A 27565-nucleotide genomic window follows, 5' to 3' on the forward strand; every position below is an offset into this window, starting at 1 on the left:
CAGGACTCTAATTTTTATTTTTTCAACCTCTGTTGTTTGTGACTGTTTCTCAGCCTAGTGTGTCTCTTTTTCTCTAAATCTCGATGTTTTGGTTTTAGTGACTCCATCTTTGCATTTCTATTTCAGTACCTGCTCTGTCAGCATTTCTGCCTATCTGTACCAATCTGGGTCTGTCTCTGAACGCAAATGTATCTCTCGTGTTTCGACCCACCACCCCTTAATCCCTTACTCTCTGCTTTGTATTTCTTTTTTTTTTTTTTTTGGAAACGGAGTCTTGCTCTGTTGCCCAGGCTGGAGTGCAGTGGCGTGGCTCACTGCAACCTCCTCCTCCCCAGTTCAAGCGATTCTCCTGCCTCAGCCTCCCGTGTAGCTGGGATTACAGGTGCCCGCCACCACGCCTAGCTAATTTTTGTATTATTATTATTTTTTTTTGAGACGGAGTCTTGCTCTGTCACCCAGGCTGGAGTGCAGTGGGGCGATCTCGGCTCACTGCAACCCCCGCCTCCCGGGTTCAAGCAGTCCTCCTGCCTCAGCCTCCCAAGTAGCTGGGATGACAGGAGCCCGCCACTGCGCCCGGCTAATTTTTGTATTTTTAGTAGAGACAGGGTTTCACCATGTTGGCCAGGCTGGTCTTGAACTCCTGACCTCGTGATCCGCCCGCCTCGGCCTCCCAAAGTGCTGGGATTACAGGCGTGAGCCACCTCGCCCGGACTTAATTTTTGTATTTTTAGTAAAGACCTGGTCTCAAACTCCTGACCTCAGGTGATCCGCCCGCCTCGGCCTCCCAAAGTGCTGGGATGATAGGCGTGAGACACCGCGCCCTTCCTTCTGCTTTGTACTTCTTCATCGTACTTATCACAACTTGAGTATTACACGTATTTGTCTGTCCCCTCTCTCTAAAAAGTAACTTCTATGAGGTTGGATCCCCAGGAACATGGAGTGTGCTCAAGAAACATCTAAACTAACCTGATTCGCGTATCTTCTCAGTGTCTCCTTTTAGTCTCGACAATGTGTTTCACACTTTCTCAGTATGCAAATATCTTTCTCGGTCTGGGTCATGCCTTTCGGTTTCTGCCCCAGTGCCAAGGCCTCTAAATTTATCAGCGTGTGGACCACAGATTCGCAGAGGCCTGAGCTGTGGCGCTGCCGGGCTATGGCGCGTTGTCGGGCCTCAAGCACAGCCCGGGGTCCCTCGCTGGCTCTGTCCGGACCCTGCTCGGGCGCTCGCCCGGGCCCCAGCCATCTCTCACTTCAGCCCATGGGTTCTCCCCCACGTCTGTCTCCCTGGGTGTCTCAAGAGACGCGACCCGCGCCGACGCCCCCGCGAATGCACGTGACCGCGCCTGGTGGCGCCCCCTCAGTAAAAGCCGCCGCAGTGCCCCTCCCGAAACCCGCCGCTTCCTCCGGCCCGCGCGGCCCCGCCCCCAGCCGCGAGGAACCAATCCGCATGCACGCTGCTTGCCCCCGCCCCGGCACCCTCCTCGGCGCGCGCCCCTCCCTCCGCCCGCCCGCCAGCCCGCCGGCCCGCCCGTCAGTCTGGCAGGCAGGCAGGCAATCGGTCCGAGTGGCTGTTGGCTCTTCAGCTCTCCCGCTCGGCGTCTTCCTTCCTCCTCCCGGTCAGCGTCGGGCGGCTGCACCGGCGGCGGCGCAGTCCCTGCGGGAGGGGCGACAAGAGCTGAGCGGCGGCCGCCGAGCGTCGAGCTCAGCGCGGCGGAGGCGGCGGCGGCCCGGCAGCCAACATGGCGGCGGCGGCGGCGGCGGCGGCGGCGGGCGCGGGCCCGGAGATGGTCCGCGGGCAGGTGTTCGACGTGGGGCCGCGCTACACCAACCTCTCGTACATCGGCGAAGGCGCCTACGGCATGGTGTGGTGAGTGTCCGCGACCGGCCACGCCCGCCCCCGCCCCCGCCCCCACCGCCCGGGGCCGCAGCGGACGCAGCCTCGGCCTCGCCCGCGCCTCGGCCTCAGGCGCCGCGGCGACCTCGAACCCGGACTTCACCGCGGTCCGCGCGCCAGGACTCGGGCGCGGCCCCGGGCAGGTTGAGGTTTAGGTGGTGTTGCTCTCGCGCTTCCCGGGCCGGCGATCGCTCGGGAAGAAGCGCAGGGAGTAGTGCGGGGGGCGTAGGCCGGGACTAGTGGACCCTTGGCCCCGGGCGCAGCGCGGCCTTTAAAGTCTGGACCATCGGGAAGGCAACGGAAGCGTCCCCACCCCTCAATTTGCTAGTATCATGGCCTTCTTTTGGACTTTCGATTGTAAAACCGGGAATTCCATCAGATGCTTGTCGGTGTTGGCGGCAGTAGCTGCTGAGGTCCTGAAAGCGGTTCGCCTCCGCGTGTGTGCAGAACACCGAAATAATCGTTTTTCTCTCCTTGCCTCTGTTTGCAGCTAACGGCTTTCATTAAATGTCCTCAGCGGTGCTAATGGTGGTCTCCGCGCAGGCTTTCTAAAATGGATTACTGACGCCAGTGTTGGTGGAATATTTCCGTCTTGAAGTTTTTACTTTTAAGTGGATTTTAATATCGTACTGCTGGCGTTTCAGGAAGGATAAACTAACATTACTCTCTTGATTTATTAAAGATCCGTTTAGAGTTGGGCCTAATTTGACTTTTTTTTTTTGGCCCCCAAGTGAGCTCTTTTACCAGCATAAATGCTCCCAGATGTTTTAGCCCAATTGCTATGGACTCCTGTTAATGATTTAGTGGTCATTATGTATGCAGCCTTAATGGAGTTCTTGCGGAATCACATGTAGGCTCCCTCATCTTGAATCAGGTCCCTTTGAAAAGTGAAATGATAGTGATGGTTTTTTTTTGTTTTGTTTTGTTTTGTTTTGTTTTGTTTTGTTTTTTTCTTGACGGTGTCTCGCTCTGTCTCCAGGCTGAAGTGCAGTGGCGCGACCTTGGTTCACTTCAACCTCCGCCTCCTGGGTTCAAGCGATTCTCCTTCCTCAGCCTCCCCAGTAGCTGGGACTACAGGCGCGCGCCACCACGCCCGGCTCATTTTTGTATTTTTTAGTAGAGACAGGGTTTCACCATGTTGGCCAGGATGGTCTCGATCTATTGACCTCGTGATTCGCCCATCTCGGCCTCCCAAAGTGCTGGGATTACAGGCGTGAGCCACCGCGCCCGGCTGACAGTATTGTTTTTATTAGAGCAAACTAGTGGTAGCATTTTGTGCTGGTGAAGACTTGTGGAGATAGATTTCCTTAAATCTGAATCTGTGAATGTGTCTTTTGTGTTGACTGAAGAAAGTAAACTAATAATTTATTGAGCCCTTCGTGGCAGGTACTGTGCTACATATATTATTTCATTTTATTTGAACAGCCACATTGAGGGAGGAAAAGATGGTGTTATTCCTTTTTTCAGGTGAGAAAGTATTTCGAGGTGAAGCCAATTCTTGAGGTCATAGAACTAGAGCTATTAAGATTGTAGACTGAGATTCTACTAGACACACAGCTCTTTTCAGCTGTTTTTAGGAAAACACTCTGCGTTCCTTAGTGTAATTAATACTTGCAGAGTTTTCTGTGTCTTACTGTTATAAAGTAAATATAAGTCTGTTTTGGAAATGCATTCAAATTGCAATCATCATAATTTTAGAAATGCCATAGAAGGCATGTTTTACCAAGTATTGTAGCTAGATAGAAAGATTAGTTAAAATTCTTTTTAAAGGGACTTTAATTGAATCTTTAATGTTTTCACTTTCTTTAGGAGCAAAATGCTGAATACAACTGTGAAAATTAGTATGAACTCACAGGCTTAGGAGCCAAGACAGAATTTAAATTAGGTCGAGCCTAAAAGAAATAAGGCCCTAAAAAGTAATGGAGAGAAAGTATTGCCAGTAGCATCATTTCTCCACCACACATCTCATTGCTGTTGCACTCACTGGGAAGTGTGCCAGTGAACATGTCTCATTATGAGAGGCTCAGAATTTCCCGTCACATCCTTGGCCCTTTTAACAAGATTAGCTTATCTAAAATGTGGACTGAAAAAAGTGTTTTATGTTTAGGACATGTCAATTGAAAAGCTACCCCCATCTGATAAGATTTCTCCTGTCTGATAAGGTTTTTACTAGTCTGAAGTTGTTTAGATGTGGGAACTACTTCTGTCACTGCTGTAGGCTTGTTTGACCTTCTGACTCTCCATTTGAAATGCTAAGTCCTCTTTTTGTGATTTTCCTTTCCTAAGTGAAATACAAATATAATTGGAATTTGAATCCAAGATCCAGATTATAGCCTTTTATCAGGTTGATGACATATCCTGCTATTAGCCTTCTCCATTGCACATTATTAGCATTTAATAAATATTGGCTAACGGTGCTGGGTTTATGGAGGGCTTGTTGAAATATTCACTAATACTTGAATGGTGATCTTTAAAAAATGCTTCCAGAAGGATTTATGGATTGCTAGCCATTTTTTAGATTTACCCCCCTCTGTTTCCTTATCAGTTCATTAGGAATTGTGACTATTTTGTTTAGAGTCCTTTCCTAATGATTATGTAGAGGATGTAAAGATGAAGAGTGGGGTTTGAGTTGGGCCTTTAAGAGTGGGTGTGATTTTGATATGCAGATAATAGGAGCAAGTGACAGCTTGAGCTGTGGAATCTAATCTTGGAAATGTACTTAGGTGGCAAACTGTAGAGGACTCCAAAGGCAAAACTAAGTGACTGTATATTTGTTCAGTGGAGGAAGCATCTTTTTATTTATTTATTTATATATATATTTTTTTGAGATGGAGTCTCACTCTTGTTGCCTAGGCTGTAGTGCAGTGGCATGATCTCGGCTCACTGCAACCTCTGCCTCCTAGGTTCAAGCGATTCTCCTGCCTCAGCCTCCTGAGTAGCTGGGACTACAGGCGCGTGCCACCATGCTCAGCTAATTTTTTTTGTATTTTTATAGAGACGGGATTTTGCCATGTTGGCCAAGATGGTCTCAAACTCCTGACCTCAGGTGGTCCCCCTGACCTCAACCTCCCAAAGTGCTGTGATTACAGTCTTGAGTCACCGTGCCTGGCCTTTTTTTGAAAGAGGCAGTCATACATGGTCAATTTTGAAATTTTTTGGGAAGACAAATCAACACTAGTGGGAATGAAGGAAGAAGAACTGGAGTGGAGGAATAAATTAGGAAAGCCTAACCACCTAGAGGTGCAGTAATACAGTGGCAGTGGAAGGTAGCAGATGGAGGTGAGGAGTTTTGTATTGACAGAAATAGTAACAGGGACCCTTGTGGGAAGAGTGGTAAAAAGACTTTTAATCATGGCAAGTCTGGGTGGAATCAAAGGATTATGAGACCTTAAAGGGTAAGAGACCAAGAGAGGTGGGATTTGGATTTGGAGGGATTTCTGAGGTAGAACAAGGCTTGCTGGTTGATTGGCCATGGGCGGTTGTTCATTCTGAGGCTTCTAGGTTGGGAGCCTGGGAGATGGTGGTGCCATTATTGAATTAAAGGAATACTGTTAGGCAGAGCAGATTTGTCAGGGGGAAATAGTTCTGGTTTGAACTTGTTTGTAATGCCTGTAGGCCATTCAGGCTATATCCAGAAGCCATCTTAAAATTTGTAAGAGGGGAGCAGGAGCTGGAGATGAAAATTTGTGTAAATGGTAGTTAAAATCTTGAGTGGATGAGCACAGATTCTTATTTGGGTCATTGATTAGGTGAAATTGCAATCATGGCCAGGTGCAGTGGCTCACGCCTGTAATCCCAGCACTTTGGGAGGCCGAGGCGGGCGGATCACGAGGTTAGGAGATCGAGACCATCCTGGCTAACATGGTGAAACCCTATCTCTACTAAAAATACAAAAAAAAAAAAAAAAGTAGCCGGGTGTGGCGGTGTGCGCCTGTAGTCCCAGCTGCTGGGGAGGCTGAGGCAGTAGAATGGCGTGAACCCGGGAGGCGAAGCTTGCAGTGAGCCAAGATCGCGCCACTGTACTCCAGCCTGGGTGACAGAGCAAGACTGGGTCTCAAAAAAAGAAAAAAAAAAGAAATTGCAATCATGTTTTCTATATTTATCTTTTTGGTTAAAAAATACATAGCATTTGATAGATTTTCAAAGGAGTCCATTATCCCGGAAACATTAAGAACCACTGAAGTAGAACAGAGGACCAACCAGGTAACTCTGGCAAAGAAGAGGAAACTGATGACTGGTCAGATGTTTAAGAGAACAGTGTAGATGGGGAGGAAGGAGAGGAGGAGAGATTGAAACACTCTTAGTATGCTTGGTCATCTTAGACTAAGATAGCAAGTGTCTATTTTGGATAAATTGAGTTTGAAATGCTGTTTCTGAATGCAACAAGAGAGCTCATGGGGTCATCTTCATAGAGATATTAATTGAAGCCTTAAGAGTGGATAAGACATCTGAGAACTGAGAACTAAGCCAAAGGAATGCCTGCCTTTACTGTGTCAATAAAGGTCAAGTTATGGAAGAGGACAGAGGAAATGTGGCCAGAGAGACTAAAGAACTGGGAGTGCACATTATCAAAGGAGCCAAGGGAGATGGTACTCCGTAAGGGATTGGTATCGAGTACTATAGAAGGGAAACAGAATGCAGCTGACAAGCCATTATATTTGTTGACTTTCAGCTCTTTTTTTTTTTTGAAACAGAGTCTCGTTCTGTCCCCCAGGCTGGAGTGCAGTTGCACAATCTCGGCTCACTGCAACCTCCGCCTCCTGAGTTCAAGTGATTCTCTTGCCTCAGCCTCCCGAGTAGCTGGGATTACAGGTGTGTGCCACCATACCCGGCTAATTTTTGTATTTTTATTTTATTTATTTATTTATTTATTTATTTATTTTTAGTAGAGACAGGGTATTGCCATGTTGGCCAGGCTGGTCTCAAACCCCTGACCTCAGGTGATCCCCCCGCCTCAGCCTCCCAAAGTGCTGGGATTACAGTGTGAGCCACTGTGCCTGGCCTTTTTTTTTTTTTAAAGCGGGGATGTTCAACTTGGGAAAGCTGAATGAATAAAAGAAAAAAGAGGGGTATGGTTTCAACTAAAATTTCATCGTGATCACATTCCTGATGGTACAATGTCCTGTCTTGTTAAGGTTATTGTGATTATAGCAGACTAGTAGAACTACCACTTTTTCAGCACTCTTGTTTTGTATTTTACGTACATTAATGCTAAGCCATATAACTGTACAGCAAAGTGGTAACTTCTGTTTGTTTTTTACCTCACAAGTGAAGAAACTTGAGGCACACAGAGGTTAGTTAACTTGCCCAATGACACACAGTTAGGAACTGATGAAGCAACCCCAGTTTGTCTGGTTCCTAAATAGTGCTCCACCAAAGATCAGAGTTGAGAAAATAGATTATTTCAGTAACAAGAAATATCTGTTGTCTGCTTTTGCTTGTATCACTTTTTAGCCTTTAAAACCTTTCATGTAGAGTTATTTACTCAGAAAATGTTTATTGAACTCTTCATCCAAATAATGGGATGGAATTGGGGAATAATACAGAGAAGATACCAGTGTTATCCAGGAGTTTGTGAAGTGCTGAGAGAAAGAGAAGAGCTGAGTGACTTGGAGCTGTCTTTCTATGGCTTCCCAGAGTTCTGAGCTAGGTGTTGATGTGTGAGTAGGAGTTTGCCTTGAGAAGTGCCTTCTAGGCAAAGCAAAGTGTGCATGTAATTTGGCACAGAGCATGAACACAGTGCATCAGGACAGGAAAACCACAAATTACTCGGGATGGCTGGAGTATAGGGTGCCTTAGTCAGAAGGTGGGAGTTGAGACAGCTGGGGGTAGGCAGGACCAAATCCTGAAGGGCATTATTGGTAAGGACTTTGGATTTGATCTTGTAGGTGACAGAGTCATTAAAGAATGGCCCTCTTTCTGTCTGCCAGTTCCACCCCCACTTTGTCTCTTACGCTTTCTGCCCATTGTGCCTACTTTCTTTCTTTCTTTTTTTTTTGAGACGGAATTTTGCTTGGAGGCTCACTGCAACCTCGCCTCCTGGGTTCAAGCAATTCTGCCTCAGCCACCTGAGTGGCTGGGATTACAGGTGTGTGCTGCATGCCTGGCTAATTTTTGTATTTTTAGTAGAGACAGGATTTCGCCATGTCGGCCAGGCTGGTCTCAAACTTCTGACCTCAGGTGATCCACCCGCCTCGGCCTCCCAAAGTGCTGGGATTACAGGTGTGAGCCATTGCACCTGGCCGCATTGTGCCTACTTTATCTCGTGGTACTCAGTGGGGGTGATTTTATCTCCCTGCTACAGAGGCATTTGGAAATGTATGGGGGGCAGCTTTTTGTTGTGTTGTCACGTTGATTAGGGGGTGTTATTGGCCGTCAGTAGGCATGTCAAGGGCAGATATGCTAAATGGTCTGGATTGCACGGTACACTCCCTCCACTGGAGAATCATCCTACCAAGATGCCCATAGTACAGCACCCCAGCCCGCCCCAAGAAACAGCAGGCTCTATTTAAGTCCCGCTTTTCTCTAAAGATCATCTCTATGAACTTTGCCCTATTGCTTCCTGTTAATGCGCTCTCTTCATGAATCTCTGCTGGGTGTTTGTACCACCTGTTTGAAAGGCAGGAACGGCAATAACATATCATATATAAAAACTCTAGACCTGGAGACAGAGATCTTGACTGAGATTCTTAATTTTGCTTGCTCATTGTTTACTTAACTTTTAATCAAGAAGTCTCTTGTACACTTTTGGAGCTCAAAGATGCAAGGAGAGCAGCTTACATGAGTAACAGAAGAATCTAGTGTTTCTGAGCAGAGTTTAGAGTAAAAGGATAACTCAAAACAAAATTAATTTTTATATTAATAGCATCCCTAATGATGTATTCCTGGTAGTTAGCTATAACCATTACACCATTCCCATAATTTGATTTGTATAAATTCAAGTTGACTTTTCTCAAAAACTGTATGTAATTTATTCCTCACCTTGCTCACAATTTATATACCTATTAATTGAAAAACACCTGATTCCCCAACAAACATCCAGAGCTCCTTGCCTCCAGCCTACTCCACCCACCCTCTTACCTAATCCTGAGATGCTGTTTTGCTCCCCTTTAGATTTGCTTTTTTTCTTTCACTTCTTGAGGCTCCCACACTGAAAGGTGCCTAGGAGCTCATCCAGTAGCTGCGCTGCCTCTGCTCCCTCTAGGAAAGGCCACCTACCTGAGCTTTGAAATGGCCCACACCGTACCAGAAGGAAGAAGAGAGATTCCAGGAGGATTCAGACGTTACCCAGACTTTTTGGAAACTGAGCAGAACCACAGGAGGAGAAAGCTATAGGCAGCTGAACAAAATTTATGTGTTTCTATTTCCCCTGCTATAAAATGGAAGGATTGGGCTCTGTCTGTGGTTTTCAAATCTCCTCCTCTCTTAGGGGCTTCAGGCCTCACCCCAAATAGGGAAACTTCACATACAGCATTCTCTCCCCAATCCCTGTTTTTTCTGTTCTTTGCTCTTCTCTTATCTACCTCCTTCCCCTCCCCTTTCCCTTTTTCCTCTGCCCTTAGTCTTTTTTCTTTTTCTTAATTTCCTTTTAGTCATTATCATCTTCAGTTCACATAGGTAGTAACTATTAGGGTTAGCAGGGTAAGATTCCATTTGGAAAAAGGATTTGATTGCTTTGAAAATGATGTTGGGCAACTCACAGGATAGATGCTCTCCAAGGTCCCTCCCAGATTCTCAGACTCAAGGCAGGCCCTGGGGTTTGAACCTATGGCCAGTAGGAGCTGGATAGCAGGTGTCTGCATGGGATATGCCATGATCAACTGACTAATGTTAGTTGCAAGCCTGCCTTGCTGGTTTAAGCTTCATTCTCATTCTTTTTTTTTTTTTTTTTTGAGACAGAGTCTCACTCTGTCACCCAGGCTGGAGTACAGTGGCGCAATCTTGGCTCACTGCAACCTCTGCCCCCAGGTTCAAGCAGTTCTCCTGCCTCAGCCTCCTGAGTAGCTGGGATTACAGGCGCCTGCCACTGTGCCCGGCTATTTTTTTTTTTTTTTTTTTGTAGTTTTTAGTAGAGATGGGCTTTCACCGTGTTGCCCAGGCTGGTCTTGAACTCCTGACCTCGTGATCCATTTGCCTTGGCCTCCCAAAATGCTGGGATTACAGGTGTGAGCCACCACACCTGACCGTCATCCTTGTCTTTGAGGTATTATATTTTGCACTTTACACATAAGAGAACTGGGTGTCAGGTAACTCGTTCAGGGTTCACAGCCAGTAAGTATATTGCAGAACTGAGATGTAAATTGAGATTTATGTAGACCCCAAATCCTGTGACCTTTTTTCTTTTAACTACTATAGGCTTTTCTCTGTTATACCGAGTTACCTAGAAACGTTCTTCCTACAGCCTGGATTCCTGAATGGATTAGCCCTAAAGTATAAAATGATTATGCCATTGCAGACAGACCTGAAGAAGAGGCTAGAAAGGATTAGAGTTAAAATAACTTTGTTTTTTGTTTTTGTTTTTTCTTTATCTCCAAAGGCTCTGTCATTAAGCAACTTAATTTTTATCAGGAAGCAGTGTTGATTTCTTCCCATTCCTTCTAGTTACCTCTACCAGTTTCTTGATTTTCATTCATTTAATATTATTAAACACGTACCAGATTATGTGCTAGGCAGTAGGAACAAAGTAGTGAACAAAAGTTGTTCTTACTCTTTGGTGTTTACAGTCCAACAGGGCAGTAATAACATTTACTGAGTGTGGTGAGGTGTGGAGTGCCACTGGATGATATAAGATATTCTGAGTAGTCATAAAGGGTTTCCGGGAGGAAGTGGTGTTTAAGCTGGGACCTGAAGGAAGACTTAGAGCTAGCTGGGTAAAAGGTAGGGTAGAGTGCTGAAATGTTTTAGGCACTACCTTGTAGAGACTGCATTATAGAAAATGAAAAGTTTATGATTAAGATCTGGGGGCCTTTGTCATATTACTGCAAGGATAGAAAGTGCAGTTAAAGCTTTAGGAAAATAGACCAACGTAGCTCCCTCCCTCTTTACAGTTACAAAAGCTTCTTGTGCCCTACATCTCTCAGCAGCTGGGGTTTTTTTCCCCTCTTTTCTCTTTTGTCACTTCCCCATGCACTCAGCAGAGGAGAGCTGACCCTAGCTCCCTGAAGGTGTGTGTCTTCAGGTTTTTTGATGACCAGAGGCTGACAACACTCTGAATCCAATTCCAAGTGAAACAGAATGTGTAAAAAACACTGTTAGGGAGATCATTCTGCACAGAACAGCTAACTCCACCTGTCGTTTCCAGCCTGGGAGAGTGTCTGCCTCTGGTCTAGTCAGCTGAGGCCCAAGGTGGGGTCATTTATTAAATAAAACCGCATATCTCGGAAGGTCTGAAGGGCAAGGTGGGAATTGTCAAAAGGGGTCTCTCATTGATTTCTGACTTGTTAGGTTAAAGTTCTTGGTACTGTTTTCCCTGCCATTCTCCAGGGAGTGTGTATCACTCTCCAGTTTTTACAGACGAGGAAAATGAAACAAAAGTTGGATAACTTGCCAGTCACAAGTAAGGGGTCAAAGGATTGTCATGAGTATTAAATAAAACAGTATAGTTGAAGTCCTGAGCACTTGGTACCTAGTTAATGCTCTGTTATTCCTTTGAAGTAAACAGGGTTGACAAGATGTGAATCCCCCTTTGCCTCAGTCTCTATGTAAAGCAGCATGTGCAGAAGTACAAATATTCGGCTTGGTGGTCAGATGACTTTACAATGGTATGGAAGTGTGATACACATTCAGTAGAAACCTTACTTCCGAGTACCCACGCAACTGTTCTGTTTTTCATTTTCAGTATAGTATTTCATATATCATATGAGTTATTCAACACTTTTATTATAAAATGGGCTTTGCGTTAGATGATTTTGCCCAACTGTAGGCTAATGTAAGTGTTCTGAACATGTTTAAGGTAGGCTAAGCTAAGCTGTGATGTTTGGTAGGTTAGGTGTATTAAATGTATTTTCAGCTAGGCTGGGCGCAGGACTCATGCGTATAATCCCAGGACTTTGGGAGACCGAGGTGTGAGGATTCCTTGAGCTTAGGAGTTTGAGACCAATCTAGGCAACATAGTGAGGCCTTGTCTGTACTAAAGGTACTAAAAATTTAAAAAAAAAAAAAAATTAGCCAGGTGTGGTGGTATGTGCCTATAGTCCCAGCTACTTGGGAGCCTGAGGCTGAGGATCACTTGAACCTGAGTGGTCAAGGCTACAGTGAGCTGTCGTCGTGTCACCGCATTCCCGCCTGGCAACAGAGCAAGAAACTTTCCAAAAAAAAAAAAAAAAGCATTTCACTTTATGAGGTTTTCCATTTATGATGGGTTTATTGGGATGTAAGTCCATAGTAAGTCAAGGAACATCTTTATGTAGTTAGAATAGGGACAGTCAGGTGTTCCGTGCATAATCCAAATCTTCAGGAGGCAACATCAGGGTAACCCAAGTTTAGGAATATTCTGCAAAATAACTGGTCTGTAAACCTCAAAATTAAGTCAAGATCATGGAACCAAGAAAACACTGAGGAATTGTTCCACACTAAAGAAGTGTACAGAAACATGGCAACTCCGTGTGGTTCATGATTCTGAATCGGCATGATTGGCAAAACTAGAATGAGGTCTGAAGATTAGATTGTAGTCGTGTATCTGTGTTAATGATTTTATTTTTATCTTCTTTTTTTTTTTAACTCTTCTTTTTTTTGGTATTTTCTTTTTTATTTTGATTTGTCCTTCCTTTTTTTGTTGTTTTTTGTTTTTTGTTTTTTGTTACAAACCCTTGTGTCGATAGCTGACTGCTCTGCTGTATACAAAACCCTGACCCAGAAACAGGTTGTCTGTGAATGGTTTAGCACAGGTCCCCCGTGAATGTGCATTGTGTGTCGGGCGAAAGTGTGGCCGCCTTTCTACTGTGCCAGGTTTTCCAGCATGAGAGGCTTTCCATAGCTGGTCCTCAGATATGTGATGTGAATGAAGGGGGACCAGCTATCCAAGGCCAACTGAGGCTCCACAGTTGGCTGCCCTATCATTTTGCCTGGGCGGGATTCTGACTTAGAGGCCTTTGGTCATAATCTGACAGATGAGCGTTGATGATTTTGATGGTAGCATTTTGTTTGTATGGGAGAATGGTCTTGTTTTGTTTGTAGGAAATAGTCACTAAAGTATTGGGGGATAATGAGAGAAATACTGGCAAACTTACTCTCACATGCTTCTGAGACTAAAAGTTTGATAAGCTAGATGTAGAACTTTTTCTATGGTTTGAGATATAGTTCCTTTTCCCTAAAGAGTTGTTGGTGAGTCCCTTTCAGAAACGTACTTGAGTGAGGATGTGTTGAAATTTGTGGGAAGCTGTGAAAGGCAGCTTTTAGCCTACCGAAAGAGGACTGGCCTGGAAGGCAAGAGACCTGAGTCTTGGTCCCTGCTTCTGATGACATGTCACATGGGCATGTGCTCGTCACTCTGCTTCTGCAAGTTTTTGTTTTTCTCATCTGTGGAGTTAAGGGATTGGGATGGTCTCTAGGGTCTCGTACAGCTCTAATGTTGTCACCGCCCTCAGGAACATTACATGAAATTAGCATATATACAGTATATTAAGAAGATTCATGTGTGGATTGTTTCCCAGTTACTAGAGCTGTCTTTAATGTAACTTACCTCAGAAATCTCTGGATAATCATTATTGAGATATAATGAAATAGGAAAAAACTTGAGGTTAAAAACTAGTAAATTGATTTACTTCAACATTAAAAGCCCACAGTTAAACCCTTGAGGAAAATGACTTTTTATTTTTTATTTTTTGCTCTGCAAGTAAGGTTGGAACTTCGTAATACTGTATGACAGTAGTCGTTTACCTCACGAATTAGATTATTCATGTGTGTTTGACTGAAGAAAGTTTTTACCTAGTGACTGGAATGAATGTTAATGCTGCTATTTTGGCATTGGAAAAAAAAAGATGTAATGAAAAATGTCAAGTTTGAGAGATAGAGAAATACTTAAATAGAACTGATTTGAAAGCAATTCTGAAAAAGAAAGAACTTCGTACAATCTTTCTATGAAAGAAAGACTTTACTGCACAGCTAAAGAAAATAAAGCAACAACAATACATTGCCCCAATTAATGTTTGAATTCACTGAACACAAGGCAGGCTAGCAAAGTAGAGAGTAATATCTTTGCCTAACCTTGGCCACAAGGATTTATTTTGTCAGTAACCAAGTTCAGTGTACTGCTATTTAGCTTTTTCACTACAGATGTGAAAATGTTTCTTTTTGGGGTTTGTTTGAAATTTTCTTTCCCTTTTCAATTTAGCAGTGTTGAACCTATCCTCAAATTACATTTTTCCCAGTAAATCAACTTTGTTTCTGTTCCATGGTTGAAGCAAATACTTTATAAAGAAAAAAATCAGTGTGGACCTTTCACAAGTTAATTATTACTGCAGGGCTATATAGGCATATAAAAATATTAGATGTTATGTTTTAGACCAGTGAAAAAACAGTTGGTAGTAATGCTAGATTAAGACTTGCCAGAATGTTCATCCCCTTAGTGAGCCATTCTGCTTATGATAACATTTTGTAATGTTTTCAGGCATTCTTTTGGGACAGCCCTGATCACTTATCATTCAAGGGGATGATAAAAGTCACAGTCTTTAGACGTGTTGTAAATTCTTTCTCTCTTTCGTTCAAAGGGAGCTAGAAAGAAAAGACATTTGTGATTCTCTGTCTACTTGAACACAACTGCTAGAAAGAGCTATTTGATTATTGCCAACAAGGCAGTGTGAGAGTTTATAGTAACATTAGGAGTGTTTCCAGTTATCCCAGCAGGGCAGGATTCAGCATTCAAGAACTGGTAAATTTTGGCCGGACGCAGTGGCTCACACCTGTAATCCCAGCACTTTTGGGAGTCCAAGGCAGGCGGATCACCTGAGGTCAGGAGTTCGAGACCAGCCTGACCAACATGGAGAAACCCCGTCTCTACTAAAAATACAAAATTAGCTGGGTGTGGTGGCACATGCCTGTAATCCCAGCTACTTGAGAGGCTGAAGCAGGAGAATTGCTTGAACCTGGGAGGCGGAGCTTGTGGTGAGACGAGATTGCGCGCCATTGCACTCCAGCCTGAGCAATAAGAGTGAAACTCTATCACAAAAAAAAAAAAAAGATCTGGTAAATGTTTGTCTGGCATCATAGAATTTAATGCTTACCTCTAAAAATGTAAATTGGAAAATATTTTAGCCTTATGTGGTGTGTGATGTTAGCAGGGAAGTCTCTAATGTTTTCACGTGAAGTTAGATGCTGGCTTTGGACTGAGGTGTATTTTGTTTACTTAAGGCAGTATCCATCACTTCCTATTTTAGTTTTTTGTTTCTTTTTGTTTATTTGTTTGTTGAGATGGAGTTTTGCTCTGTCTCTCAGGCTGGAGTGCACTGGTGCCATCTCAGCTCACTGCTACCTCCACCTCCTGGTTTCAAGCAATTCTTCTGCCTCAGCCTCCCAAGTAGCTGGGGCTACAAGTGCACATTGCCACCCCCAGGTAATTTTTTGTATTTTAGTAGAGACAGGGTTTCACCCTGTTGCCCATGCTGGTCACGAACTCCTGAGCTCAGGCAGTCCACCTGCCTCGGCCTCCCAAAGTGCTGGGATTACAAGCGTGAGCCACCGCACCCAGCTGTCAAATGTCTTTACTGCCTCCGTGAAGATTATATGATATTGTCACATTTAACATTGTTAATGTGAAGATAATGTCAATAGATTTCCTTATATGGAACCTCTCTCATACCTGGGATAAACTGTGCTTGTTTATTTGTATTCCTTTTTATAATGTGCCATTGGATTCTGTTTGCTAATATTCAGAGATTTTGTGTTGATATGCATAAGTAGTATTCATCTGTAGTATCTTTAGTGCAGTCTTTGTCAGGTTGGGGTTACCATTACACTTGCTTCATAAAATGAGTGTGAAAGTTTTCTTTCCTTTTCTGTGTTCTGAAATAGCATTAGGACTACTTTGTCTTTTTTTTTTTTTTTTTTTTTTTTTTGACACAGAGTCTTACTCTGTCACCCAGGCTGGAATGCAGTGGCATGATCTCGGTTGACTGCAACCTCCTCCTCCCAGGTTCAAGTGATTCTCCTGCCTCAGCCTCCCAAGTAGTTGGGACTACAGGTGCACACCACCACGTGTAACTAATTTTTATATTTTTAGTAGAGATGCAGTTTCACTATGTTGGCCAGACTGGTCTCAAACTCCTGACCTCAGGTGATCTACCCACCTCGGCCTCCCAAAGTGCTGGGATTACAGGCGCCAGCCACCCCTTATCTTAAAAATGGTAGAATTTTCCTTTGAAACTATTTGCCTGGTATTTTTTTGGTTTTCCTTAGACTGGTTTCTGCCACCACTCTTATTCCCCTCCAGTTGTTCTCTGCAACCACCACCGTGACTGCCATTTCCTTGAGCACTTATTATCCATTAAGCACCTTTACATGTGGTAATTAATGACTATTATGTGTTTTGATACAAAGTCTCACTGTCGCCCAGGCTGGACTGCAGTGGCACTGTCACTTGAATCCAACCTCCACCTCCCGGGTTCAAGCAGTTCTCCAGCCTCAGCCTCCCAAGTAGCTGGGATTACAGGCATGTGCCACCACACCTGGCTAATTTTTGTATTTTTAGTAGAGACAGGGTTTCACCACCTTGGCCAGGGTGGTCTCTAAGTCCTGAGCCCCGCCTGTTATGTGTTTTTGTCTTTTGTTTTCTTTAAGACAGGGTGTCAGTCTGTCACTCAGGCTTGAGTGCAGTGGCATGATCACGGCTCGATGTGTTTATTCTTGTTTTTCTGTTTTTTTTTTTTTTTTTTGAGATGAAGTTTCACTCTTGTTGCCCAGGCTGGAGTGCAGTGGTGCGATCTTGACTCACTGCAACCTCCACCTTCCAGATTCAAGCGGTTCTCCTGCCTCAGCCTCCCAAGTAGCTGGAATTACAGGCATGTGCCACTACGCCCAGCTAGTTTTGTATTTTTAGTAGAGATGGGGTTTCTCCATGTTGGTCAGGCTGGTCTCAAACTCCCGACCTCAGGTGATCCGCCCGCCTCAGCCTCCCAAAGTGCTGGGATTACAGGCTTGAGTCACCGCACCCGGGCTGGACTATTATCTTTCTATTAAACAATACAGTACTTAGTATTTCCAGGTTTTGAATTTCATATAAGTGAAATCATACTGTGTGTATTCTTCAACTAGCTTTTTTCATTCATCATTATGTTTTTGAGTATAGTATAGTTACTTGTTTTCACTGCTTTATATACCATTGTATAAATATACCACAATTTATCCATTCTAGTATTAATAACTGTTGTTATTACAGTGTTCCTGCAAGTAACCTTGTACATTTCTCCTGATACACAGGAGTTTCACAGATCTTTAGACAGATCCCCAGTAGTGGAATTGCTGGATGGTAGGGCATATGTACATTCACTGGGTATTCCACATTATTTTCCCAGTAAAGTTTTGTGTTATTATTCTTGCACATCATGTGTTTAATTGATTCCTTGATACTTTATGTTTGTTGTTGCTATTCTAAGTGATATCTTTTTTTTTTTTTTGAGACAGAGTCTCGCCCTGTGGCCCAGGCTGGAGTGCAGTGGCAATCTCAGCTCACTACAAGCTCCGCCTCCTGGGTTCACGCCATTCTCCTGCCTCAGCCTCCCTAGTAGCTGGGATTACAGGTGCCCACCACCACGCCCGGCTATTTTCTAAGTGATATTTGTAGATGGTTTATAGAAATGCATTTGACTTTTGTAAACTGATGAATTACTGGAATAAAAAGATTGTCCAACAAACTCTTATTCCAGTAATCCCTCTTTAAGTTTTTTTTAGGACAAACATATCATCTGAAAATCACCCTATTTTGTTTCTTTTCATGACTTAGATATATTTTATCTTGTCTTAACTGTGCTGGCCGGACTCTCCATTACAAAGTTGAAGAGCAGTGGTGATACAGGGGGCATCCCTGTCTTGTTCTGATGTTAAAAGGAAAGCTTTTATTGAGTGATAGGGGCTGCTGGTTTTTCATAAGGCTTACTTCCCGCCCACCCCCTCCCCGGAAACAGGGTCTTGCTGTGTTGCTCAGACTGGTCTCAAACTCCTGGGCTCAAGTGATCATCCCACCTCAGCCTCCTGAATAGCTGGGATCACAGGCACGTGCCACAGCACCTGGCTTCATAAAGCTTTCTTTGTCAAGATTTTTTAAACTTAAAGAAAAAAAGAATCCTGAATGATTGAATTTCTACAGATGCTTTTTAATTGCATATATAGAAATTTTCTTTTTTTTTTTTTTTTTAAGTTTCATGTTACCCTAATAGATTTTCTAATATTGAACCAATTTTGCATTCCTGGGATTAAACCCAACTTGGTCATGATGTATTATTATTATATATTGCTGGATTTGGCTTGCTAATAAATAATAGGGTTTTTCTCATGTGGTTTGGTATGAAAATTAGACTACCCTTACAAAGTGAATTAGGAAGTGTTTCTTTTCCTATTCTTCTGTTTTTATTTCTGTAAAATTAGAATGATTCCTTCAAAGTTTGGTAGAACTTGCCTGTACAACTCTGGACCTGGGTGGTTTTTTGGTTTTGGTATGTGTTTGGTTTTTTGTTGAAAACATGTTAAGCTGATTCAAAATTATTTTTAAAATGGTTATACTACTGTTCCTACTTTGAATTTCTTCTTGGTAATTATATTTTTCTTGGCATTTATTCTTCTCACTTATTTCTACATTTACTAGAGTATTGTATTTTCTTACCTCTTTTAATCTTATTTTGAAATATCCATTTAAACATACGTAAGATACAAGTACTGTTTGTGGCTGGGCACGGTGGCTCATGCCTGTAATCCTAGCACTTTGGAAGGCCAAGGCGGGCAGATCACTTGAGGTCAGGAGTTCAAGACCAGCCTGGCCAACATGGCAAAATCCTGTCTCTACTAAAAATACAAAAATTAGCTGGGCATGGTGGCGCCTGCCTGTAATCTTAGCTACTCCAGAGGCTGAGGCATGAGAATCACGTCACCCCAGGAGGCAGAGGCTGCAGTGAGCTGAGATCGCGCCACTGTGCTCTAGCCTGGGCGACAGAGCAAGACTCTGTCTCAAAAAAAAAAAAAAAAAGTACTGTTTACAGAATAAGTTAAATACTTGTCATCACTGTGCAAATTGCAAAATGGAACATTGCTAGTACCTTAGAAACACCTTCTCAAATCTCCTTTAAGAGTTGAGTACGTTCCTTAATTTTGTGATAATTGTTCTTTTCAGACTTGTTATTCTTTACTTTTATTGATGTATAATGTACATAAAGAAAAGTGGCCAGATGTGGTGGCTCATGCCTGTAATCCCAACACTTTAGGAGGCCAAGGTGAGAGGATCACTTGAGCTCAGGAGTTCAAGACCAGCCTGGGCTGATTATAGATGTGAGCCACATTGTCCTGCTGGGTATATATTTAGTAGCAGAATGACTGTGTCAGTCTGTGCATAGATTCCACTTTAGTAGATGTGCCAAACAGTTTTCCAAAGTGGTAAAATATTTCCATTAGCAGTGTATTAGAGTTCAGACCAGTGTATATTCTCAACAACACTTGGTATCATTTTTAGCCTCTCTAGTGGGTATGAAGTGGTATGCATTGTGGATTTTGTTTGCATTTCTCTGATATTTTAGCTCTTTTTTGGTGGTTACCTCTTTTTTGTATGTTTATGAGACATTCGGCTATCTCGTGAAGTATTTAAGGGTTATTTTGCAAATTTTTCTGTGGAGATTTTTGTTTCATTAAATTATAGGAGTTCTTTGTAGATTTTGACGAGTCTTTTTTTAGATTCATGTGCTGCAGATATTTTCTCCTTTCCGAGAGTTACCTTTTTTTTTTTTTTTTTTTTGAGACAGTCGCAATTTGTCACCCAGGCTGGAGGGCAATGGTGCGATCTCGGCTCACTGCAACCTCTGCTTCCTAGGTTCAAGTGATTCTCCTGCCTCAGCCTCCCAAGTAGCTGGGATTACAGGCACGCCCCGCCACGCCCAGCTAATTTTTGTATTTTTAGAGACGGGATTTCACCATGTTGGGTAGGCTGGTCTCGAACTCCTGACCTCAGCCTCGGCCTCCCAAAGTGCTGGGATTACAGGCGTGAGCCACTGCCCCCGGCCGAATTACAACTATTTTAAAGACCATCTTTAGTAACTAGTAACTGGGTCACTGTGGATATGTTTTTGTTGTCCCTTTTTTCTGGTTTCTGTTTCCTGTACACTTGGTAACGTTCAAGTGAATGCTGGATGCTGTGTATGAAAATTGTTGATGCTGTAGTTGACAATTTTCTCCAGAGAGAGCTCTCCCTACTCACTGATAGGCAGATACAGTGGTGACAGATAACCGTAATTCAGTCAGAGAATGAGCTGATTTGAGAGTTGGTTGCAGTTTTTATATGGCTTTGTCTACCTCTGATTTTTGCTCCCCTTTACTCCTAGAAGTGTAGCCGTCCATGGATTCTGAGAACCTGAGGTGTTTATGTTTACTAAGGCTCTTAAACCCCTTATTGATCTTAAGTTACTATTTTTGTCTCCTTAGCACTGTGAGACTGCAAGAAATTTATCTTCCTCTTTTCAGTAGCTTTTTGCTTAAAGCCTTGCCTGCAGTTTTTAGGTGTGCTGAATCTGGCAGGGTCTTTCTGAACTTCTAGGTTTCTAAATTACTGGAAACAAGTCAAGAGCATTTTCTTTATATTATTCTTAAACTTATCTTCCTGGCCAGACTTACATTATTTTAGTGATTGTATCCTCTGTAACCTAGAATTTTGCAACTGACTTACAGACTTTCTTCATGTCGTCCAGTGGTTCTCAAACATGGAGATACTGTAGAAACTAGAACATTGGAAGAGAAGTCAGACAGATAACTTATGTTTTTCCTGTATGCCCTCAGAGTCATTTGTATCCACAAATTGCCCATTTCAGGTGATGGTGAATTTTCTCTAGTGCTATTCCTTTTAGATTTGGAATTTCCAAAGGTGAGAGAAAATCAGATTTCCAGGCATGAGTAGATGTCTAGGAAATCGTTTATAGGGATTAATTCAGTGAATGCTTAATGGCCATCACAACATGAAGAACAGATACTGTATTAATGGGGCGGGGGAATGCAAGATTAGTAAGATGTGGTCCTGGTCTGTAGAGTTCTTACATCAGCCCCCTGCATCTGATCAGCAGTGGTCTCTGTAGATACTCTGTGTTCGTCATACATTTAGAGCTGTAGTTGGATGCTCTTCTGCTCTGCTGGGCTTCTCGAAAGCCTGGGTTTCTCTTTCAGGCCCCCCTTCATTGCTGTGGCTTCTTTGATTAGTTTCAGAAGGGCCTCAGATGCCACGGTAGCCCTGAAGTCTACCAGTTCCAGATGAACATGAAATAAGGAAAAAGAAAATGGAGGTGTGTTTGGCGGGGGTGGGGGGACTCTATTTGTGTGGAAGGTGACGGCCTTGCACGTTTGCTTACATATACTAGAGTTAGAACTGTGCTTGGGTAGGTACTTTGAGATCATTGGAATAAAGATAGCATGTGAAAACAGAATAATTATGAAAACGTCTTCTTTTATACAGCACTTTGTACTTTTTAAATTGCTTTCACCGCTGTCACGTCAAACCTCTTCACACTTCTGTAGGATAGATAAAGCACAATTATTTCTCTGTTATGCAGGTGAGGAAACAGACCTAGGCAGGGATATAGTGACCTGCCCACAGGTCTAACAGCATTTGAGTGATAATTAGAACTAAAGTGGAGGAATGTTTATTTGAGAAGTTTAGCAGTGAGTCAAAATCTTCTTAGGAGCTGTAGGTTTTTGTACCAATGGAGAGATCTCTTTTTCTGTTGGATATGATTGACAATGTTAGAAGAGATATTCACTGGAGGAAGGCCCCGGAGAAGGAATGAGGAACAGACCTGTGGCCTGTATTGTGCCTCCATTGTCTCTGGTGTAGTTGTGCATATTGTGAGATTACAGATGGGAAAGAAAGAGGAGATCTTGACCCAGAGCTCAAGAGAAGAAAGTAAGGGTGCTGTAGGAACAGATGTCACAGTAAAAGCATGCCAATCTAAGTGTGCTCAAGGGATTTTATGCCAGGTGGCCTTAGGTTCTGGTAAGAGATAAGGTGGGGCATCTGCCAAGAGTGCATGAGGGATCAGGGGCTGTTGTGTGCTTAAAATTAACTAAGGATGAATAAAAAGACTGGCGCCTTTCATTGAGAGTGGGGACTTTGTTCTCTGCTGTATCCCCAGCACCTAGTATACACATTTCACATAAGGTACTCAGTAAATATTTGTTGAATCAGGCAGATTCCTGCCTAGGTCTGTTTCCCCATCTGCATAACACAGAAATAAGGCTGGCTAACCCTGTGCCATCCCCGTAATAGTCTTCATCTTCTCTTCACTTTTCCATTCATTTCTCTATATTAGTTGAATACATGAAGACAGGAATAAGTTCCTCATTGAAGTTACAAGCCTTTTTAAGAACAGCAAGGTAACATATCTCATTTATCAAAATAGTAACTGCATTTGAAAATTCAGCTCTGGCACTAATGGCTGGGTGACTTGGAGCATGTCCTGTAACTTCTCAGAGTCTCATTTTACTCTGGTCAAACAAGGATCATGTCTTTTGAGTGTTGAAATGACTATATTAACTAAATCACTATGTAATCCTAAGAGCAATCTTTATGCATCCCAGGATGGGGTAGAGAATAAAGTATTGGAGTGAATGACTGTGGGATATAGGCTAGACACCTATGTACATAGATAACTTCATGGAGCCTTTTTAAAAAATTATGGCAATATACACATAACAAAATTTACCATCTTGGCTGGGTGCCCACACCTGTAATCCCAGCACTTTGGGAGGCCGAGGCGGGCGGATCACCTGAGGTCAGGAGTTCAAGACCAGCCTGACCAACGTGGAGAAACCCTGTCTCTACTGAAAATACAAAATTAGCCGGGCGTGGTGGTGCATGCCTGTAATCCCAGCTACTCAGGAGGCTGAGCCAGGAGAATCGCTTGAACCTGGCTGGCAGAGGTTGCGGCGAGCTGAGATCACACCATTGCACTCCAACCTGGGCAACAAGAGCGAAACTTCGTCTCAAAAAAAAAAAAAAAAAAATTTACTATCTTAACTATTTGTAGGTGTACTGTTCAGTAGCGTTAAGTAGATTCACATTGTGCAACCAATTTCCAGAGCTCTTTTTTTTTTTTTTTTTTTTTTTTTTTGAGACGGAGTCTTGCTCTGTTTCCCAGGCTGGAGTGCCATGGTGCGATCTCACCCTCCCAGGTTCACGCCATTCTCCTGCCTCAGCCTCCCGAGTAGCGGGAACTACAGGCTCCCTCCACCACGCCTGGCTAATTTTTTGTGTTGTTAGTAGAGACGGGATTTCACCCTGTTAGCCAGGATGGTCTCCATCTGCTGACCTCGTGATCCACCCGCCTTGGCCTCCCAAAGTGCTGGGATTACAGGCGTGAGCCACCGCGCCTGGCCTCCAGAGCTGTTTACATCATTCAAAGCTGAAACTCTATAGCAATTAAATAACTCTCCATTTTCCTTTCTCCCAAGCCCCTGGCAGCCACCACTCTAGTTTCTGTCTCTATGAAATCTGATTGCTCTAGGTACCTCATGTAAATGGAATCATACAGTGTTTGTCTTTTTATGATTGGCTTATTTTACTTACTATAATGGCCTTAAGGCTCATCCATGTTGTAGCATGTGTCACAATTTCCTTTTTAAGGTGGAACAATACTCCATTGTAAATATACACACCACTTATCTGTTGATGAACACTTGGGTTGCTTTTGCCTCTTGTGAATAAGGCTGCTGTGAATATAAGTGTACAACTATCTCTTTGGGACCCTGCTTTCGATTCTTTTGGGTAGGAACCCAGAAGGGCACTACTGGATCATATGGTAATTCTGTGTTTAATTTTGAAGAACCACAAACTCCTGAGTTAAAGTGATCCTCACACCTCAGCCTCCCATACTGTTTCCAAAGTAGCTGCACCTTTTCACATTCCCACCAACAGGACAAAAGGGTTCCAGTTTCTCCACAACCTTGCCAACACACTGCCCAGGAGGCAGAGGTTGCAGTGAGCCGAGATCGCGCCACTGCACTCCAGCCTGGGTGACAGAGTGAGACTCCATCTCAGAAAAAAAAAAGAAAAAAAAAAAAAGACCTGATTTGGCCATGGGGGTTCTGCCCTCATGAATGGATTTAGGTCATTATCACAGAGTGGGTTGTTATAAAAGTGAGTTGGGCCCTCTCTGTCTCTTATGCTCCTGCCTTTGCTTGCCCTTCTGCCATGGGATGATACAGCAAGAAGGCCTCTGCCAGATGCAGGCCTCTTGACCTTGGACTTCCCAGCTTACGGAACTATAAGAAATACATTTCTTTTCCTATAAATTACCCAGTCTGTGGTATTCTGTTACGGCAACACAAAACAGACTAAGACAGAAGGGATTTTAATGGGATGGTTGGAAACTGAATGTGGACTACCTAGAGTGGATACCACCTTGTTGATTGTAGCAAAGCCATGTTAAAAGGTAAGCCTGTTGCTACAATGTAAGGGTAGGTAATATTTTATTTACATACTGTATCATAAGTATCAACATTATAAAGGGGGTAAGTACACTGGAGCTTAATGTTAAGTGTTCCTGTCTTCTATAACCATTTGATCACTGTCTATTCCTAATAAATCTCACCTGTTCTTTAAAAATATCCTAGTAATTCTTTGGGTTTTGAATCTTTACTCTCCAATATAAGTATGTGTACATCTAAATTTTAAAAATATACATGCAGGCATTCTGACTAGATCTCCAAGGCTTGGCCCACCTGTTAAATGACATAACTCAAGTAAATTACCAGACATATCAGAAGTACAAACTTGATGGGCTTGGTTGAGATATAGTGATCCTCAGAGTGCTGTCTGGTGACCCCTGCACTCTCCCGTCTGACAAGAGAGCTCAGCCTTACCCTTCTCTGAAGAAGTGAGTTCTCTTTACCTGTTCTGCCTCTGATGTCTTCTCATCTCCAAATATGGTCTGTACCCCTCACACCACAAATAAAAGTGTTCTTACTTCAGCAAAACTATAGGGAGGGGCTCGTCACCACTGAAATTGGTTCTAATGGTTGAAACTCATTCCTCATTCAGGATCCTTCCACAGGTCCACAGTGCTTTATTTGCAGCTCAGGGTTTCAGACCTTTCTGGGTATCTTTTGTAAGCTCATTTGGGGCAAAACCTGACCTGGACTGCCCCGAGGCTATTCATAGTCTGTATTTTTCACATCTAGTGTGATTATTTGTATGTTTGCTGCGGAAATATCAGTGCTGGATTCCTGGGTACGCACCAGACCTCGCCAGGGATGTATGCACATATGTATGCACTGTATTACCTTTCTAAAATCTGAAAAACACTGAATTCTGAAACAGCTTTGTTCCAAGGGCTAATGAATCTGTGCTTCTCCTGAACTTGCTACAATTTGTAATCCCCAAATAATATAGTTTGATAATCATCTCAGTTTTTTTTTCTTTAGAGAAAATTTGGAAAATACAGAAAGGCACATTTATGCAAAAAGCATTCACCTGTAATGCTGCTATCCAGGGATATCTGCTGTTAACATCCTGGCACATTTTTTTCCTAGTAAAATTGGGATTACATTTTATATACATCATATCATTTGGTATTCTGAATCTTTGATCCAACACAGTAGTATAAGCATTTTCCAGACCACTAATCAGTCTTTGAAAACAGTAAACATTTTATTTTATTTTTTTGAGACAGGGTCTTACTCTGTCACCCAGGCTGGAGTACAGTGGCGCGATCTTGGCTCACTGCAACCTCTGCCTCACAGGTTCAAGTGATTCTCCCACCTCAGCCTCCTTAGTAGCTGGGACTACAGACGTGTGCCACAGCCAGCTAATTTTTGTAATTTTTATAGACAAGGTTTCACCATGTTGCCCAGGCTGCTCTCATACTCCTGGACTCAAGCGATCCACCCACCTCGGTCTCCCAAAGTGCTAGGATTATAGGCATGAGGCACCACACCTTAAAACCGGCTGGGCGCGGTGGCTCACGCCTGTAATTCTAGCACTTTGGGAGACCGAGGCGGGTGGATCATGAGGTCAAGAGATTGAGACCATCCTGGCCAACATGGTGAAACCCCATCTCTACTAAAAATACAAAAAATTAGCTGGGCGTGGCGGCACATGCCTGTAGTCCCAGCTACTCAGGAGGCTGAGGAAGGAGAATCGCTTGAACTTGGGAGGCGGAGGTTGCGGTGAGCTGAGATCGCACCACTGCACTCCAGCCTGGGCAACAGAGCAAGACTCCATCTCAAAAAAAAAAAAAAAAAATTAAAACCATATCATTATTCGTGCATTTTTTTGCTTGTTAGCAATATATTTAAATACTAAAAAGGGCTTAACTTTTTTAAAATAAATTTTTTATTTTATTTAAAAATTTTATTTTAGAGACAGGGTCTTACTCTGTCGCCCAGGCTGGAGTATAGTGGCATAATTATAGCTCACTGCAGCCTCAAGCTCCTATGCTCAAGTGATCTTCTTGCCTCAGTCTCCCAAGTAGCAGGGATTACAGGCACAATCCACCATGCCCAGCTTTGTTTAATGTTCTTCTCATGATTAAAGTGGGGTTGTGGGTTTGGGGGGGAGGAAGACCACAAAGATAGTGCCATTCTCATCACATCACATCAAGGGCATATAGTATCAACAGAACACTCTTGTTGTTGACCTTGATCACCTGGCAAAAGTGGTGTTTGCCAGGTGTCTCACTGTTTTCTCCTTTTTGCATAATGTACTCAATGGAAGCAAGTCATTAAGTGTACCCCACACTGAAGGAGTAGGGAGTTATCTTCCACCTCCTTGATGGTGTAGTATCAACATAAATTATTTGGTATTCCTTTATTTGGGAGATTGTCTCTTCTCCCCATTTGTATATATCACTATGGACTTGTGAATATTAATTTTACATTTTGGGTTACAATCCCGGTGGCACTTCGATTTTGGTGCTTATGTTTTTCCAGCTTTGGGCATTGGGAGCTCTTTCAGCTTCTGTGTCCTTTTGACATACCTTAATTATTTACATGTAAAAAAAATTTTAGCACCTTACTTCCTGGCACTACAATATGTTCCAAGTTCATCTAGTATATTTCTTGCCCCAGGGACTTAACTTCAAAAGAACCAAGGCTTTATTGAGATGTAATTTATGGCCGGGCGCGGTGGCTCACGCCTGTAATCCTAGCACTTTGGGAGGCCAAGGCAGGCGGATCACAAGGTCAGGAGTTCAAGACCAGTCTGGCCAACATAGTGAAACCCTGTCTCTACTAAAAATACAAAAAAAAAATTAGCCGGGCATGGTGGTGTGTGCCTGTAATCCCAGCTACTCGGGAGGCTGAGGCAGGAGAATTGCGTGAACCCAGGAGGCAGAGGCTGCAGTGAGCCAAGATCGCACCACTGCACTCCAGTCTGGGTGACAGAACGAGACTCCATCTCAAAAAAAAAAAAAAAAAAATATATATATATATATATATATATAAAATTTACAAACATTTCATCCGTTTAAAGTGTACAATTCAGCGTGTTTTTTTGTTTTG

At 43.2% G+C, this 27565-nt stretch overlaps 1 protein-coding gene across 1 annotated transcript in view; it reads left to right on the top strand.

Moving 5' to 3' along the window:
* Nucleotides 1–1506: 1506 nt before the first annotated feature.
* MAPK1 (mitogen-activated protein kinase 1) overlaps nt 1507–27565 on the top strand; it is a 106785-nt gene continuing 80726 nt past the window's right edge. Inside the window, exon 1 of the mRNA XM_024239685.3 lies at nt 1507–1867. Coding sequence (XP_024095453.1) covers nt 1740–1867 — 128 coding nt within the window. The 5' untranslated portion in view covers nt 1507–1739. The remainder of the gene's footprint in view (nt 1868–27565) is intronic.

Source organism: Pongo abelii, chromosome 23, assembly GCF_028885655.2.
Source record: "Pongo abelii isolate AG06213 chromosome 23, NHGRI_mPonAbe1-v2.0_pri, whole genome shotgun sequence".
Taxonomy (NCBI): Eukaryota; Metazoa; Chordata; class Mammalia; order Primates; family Hominidae; genus Pongo; species Pongo abelii.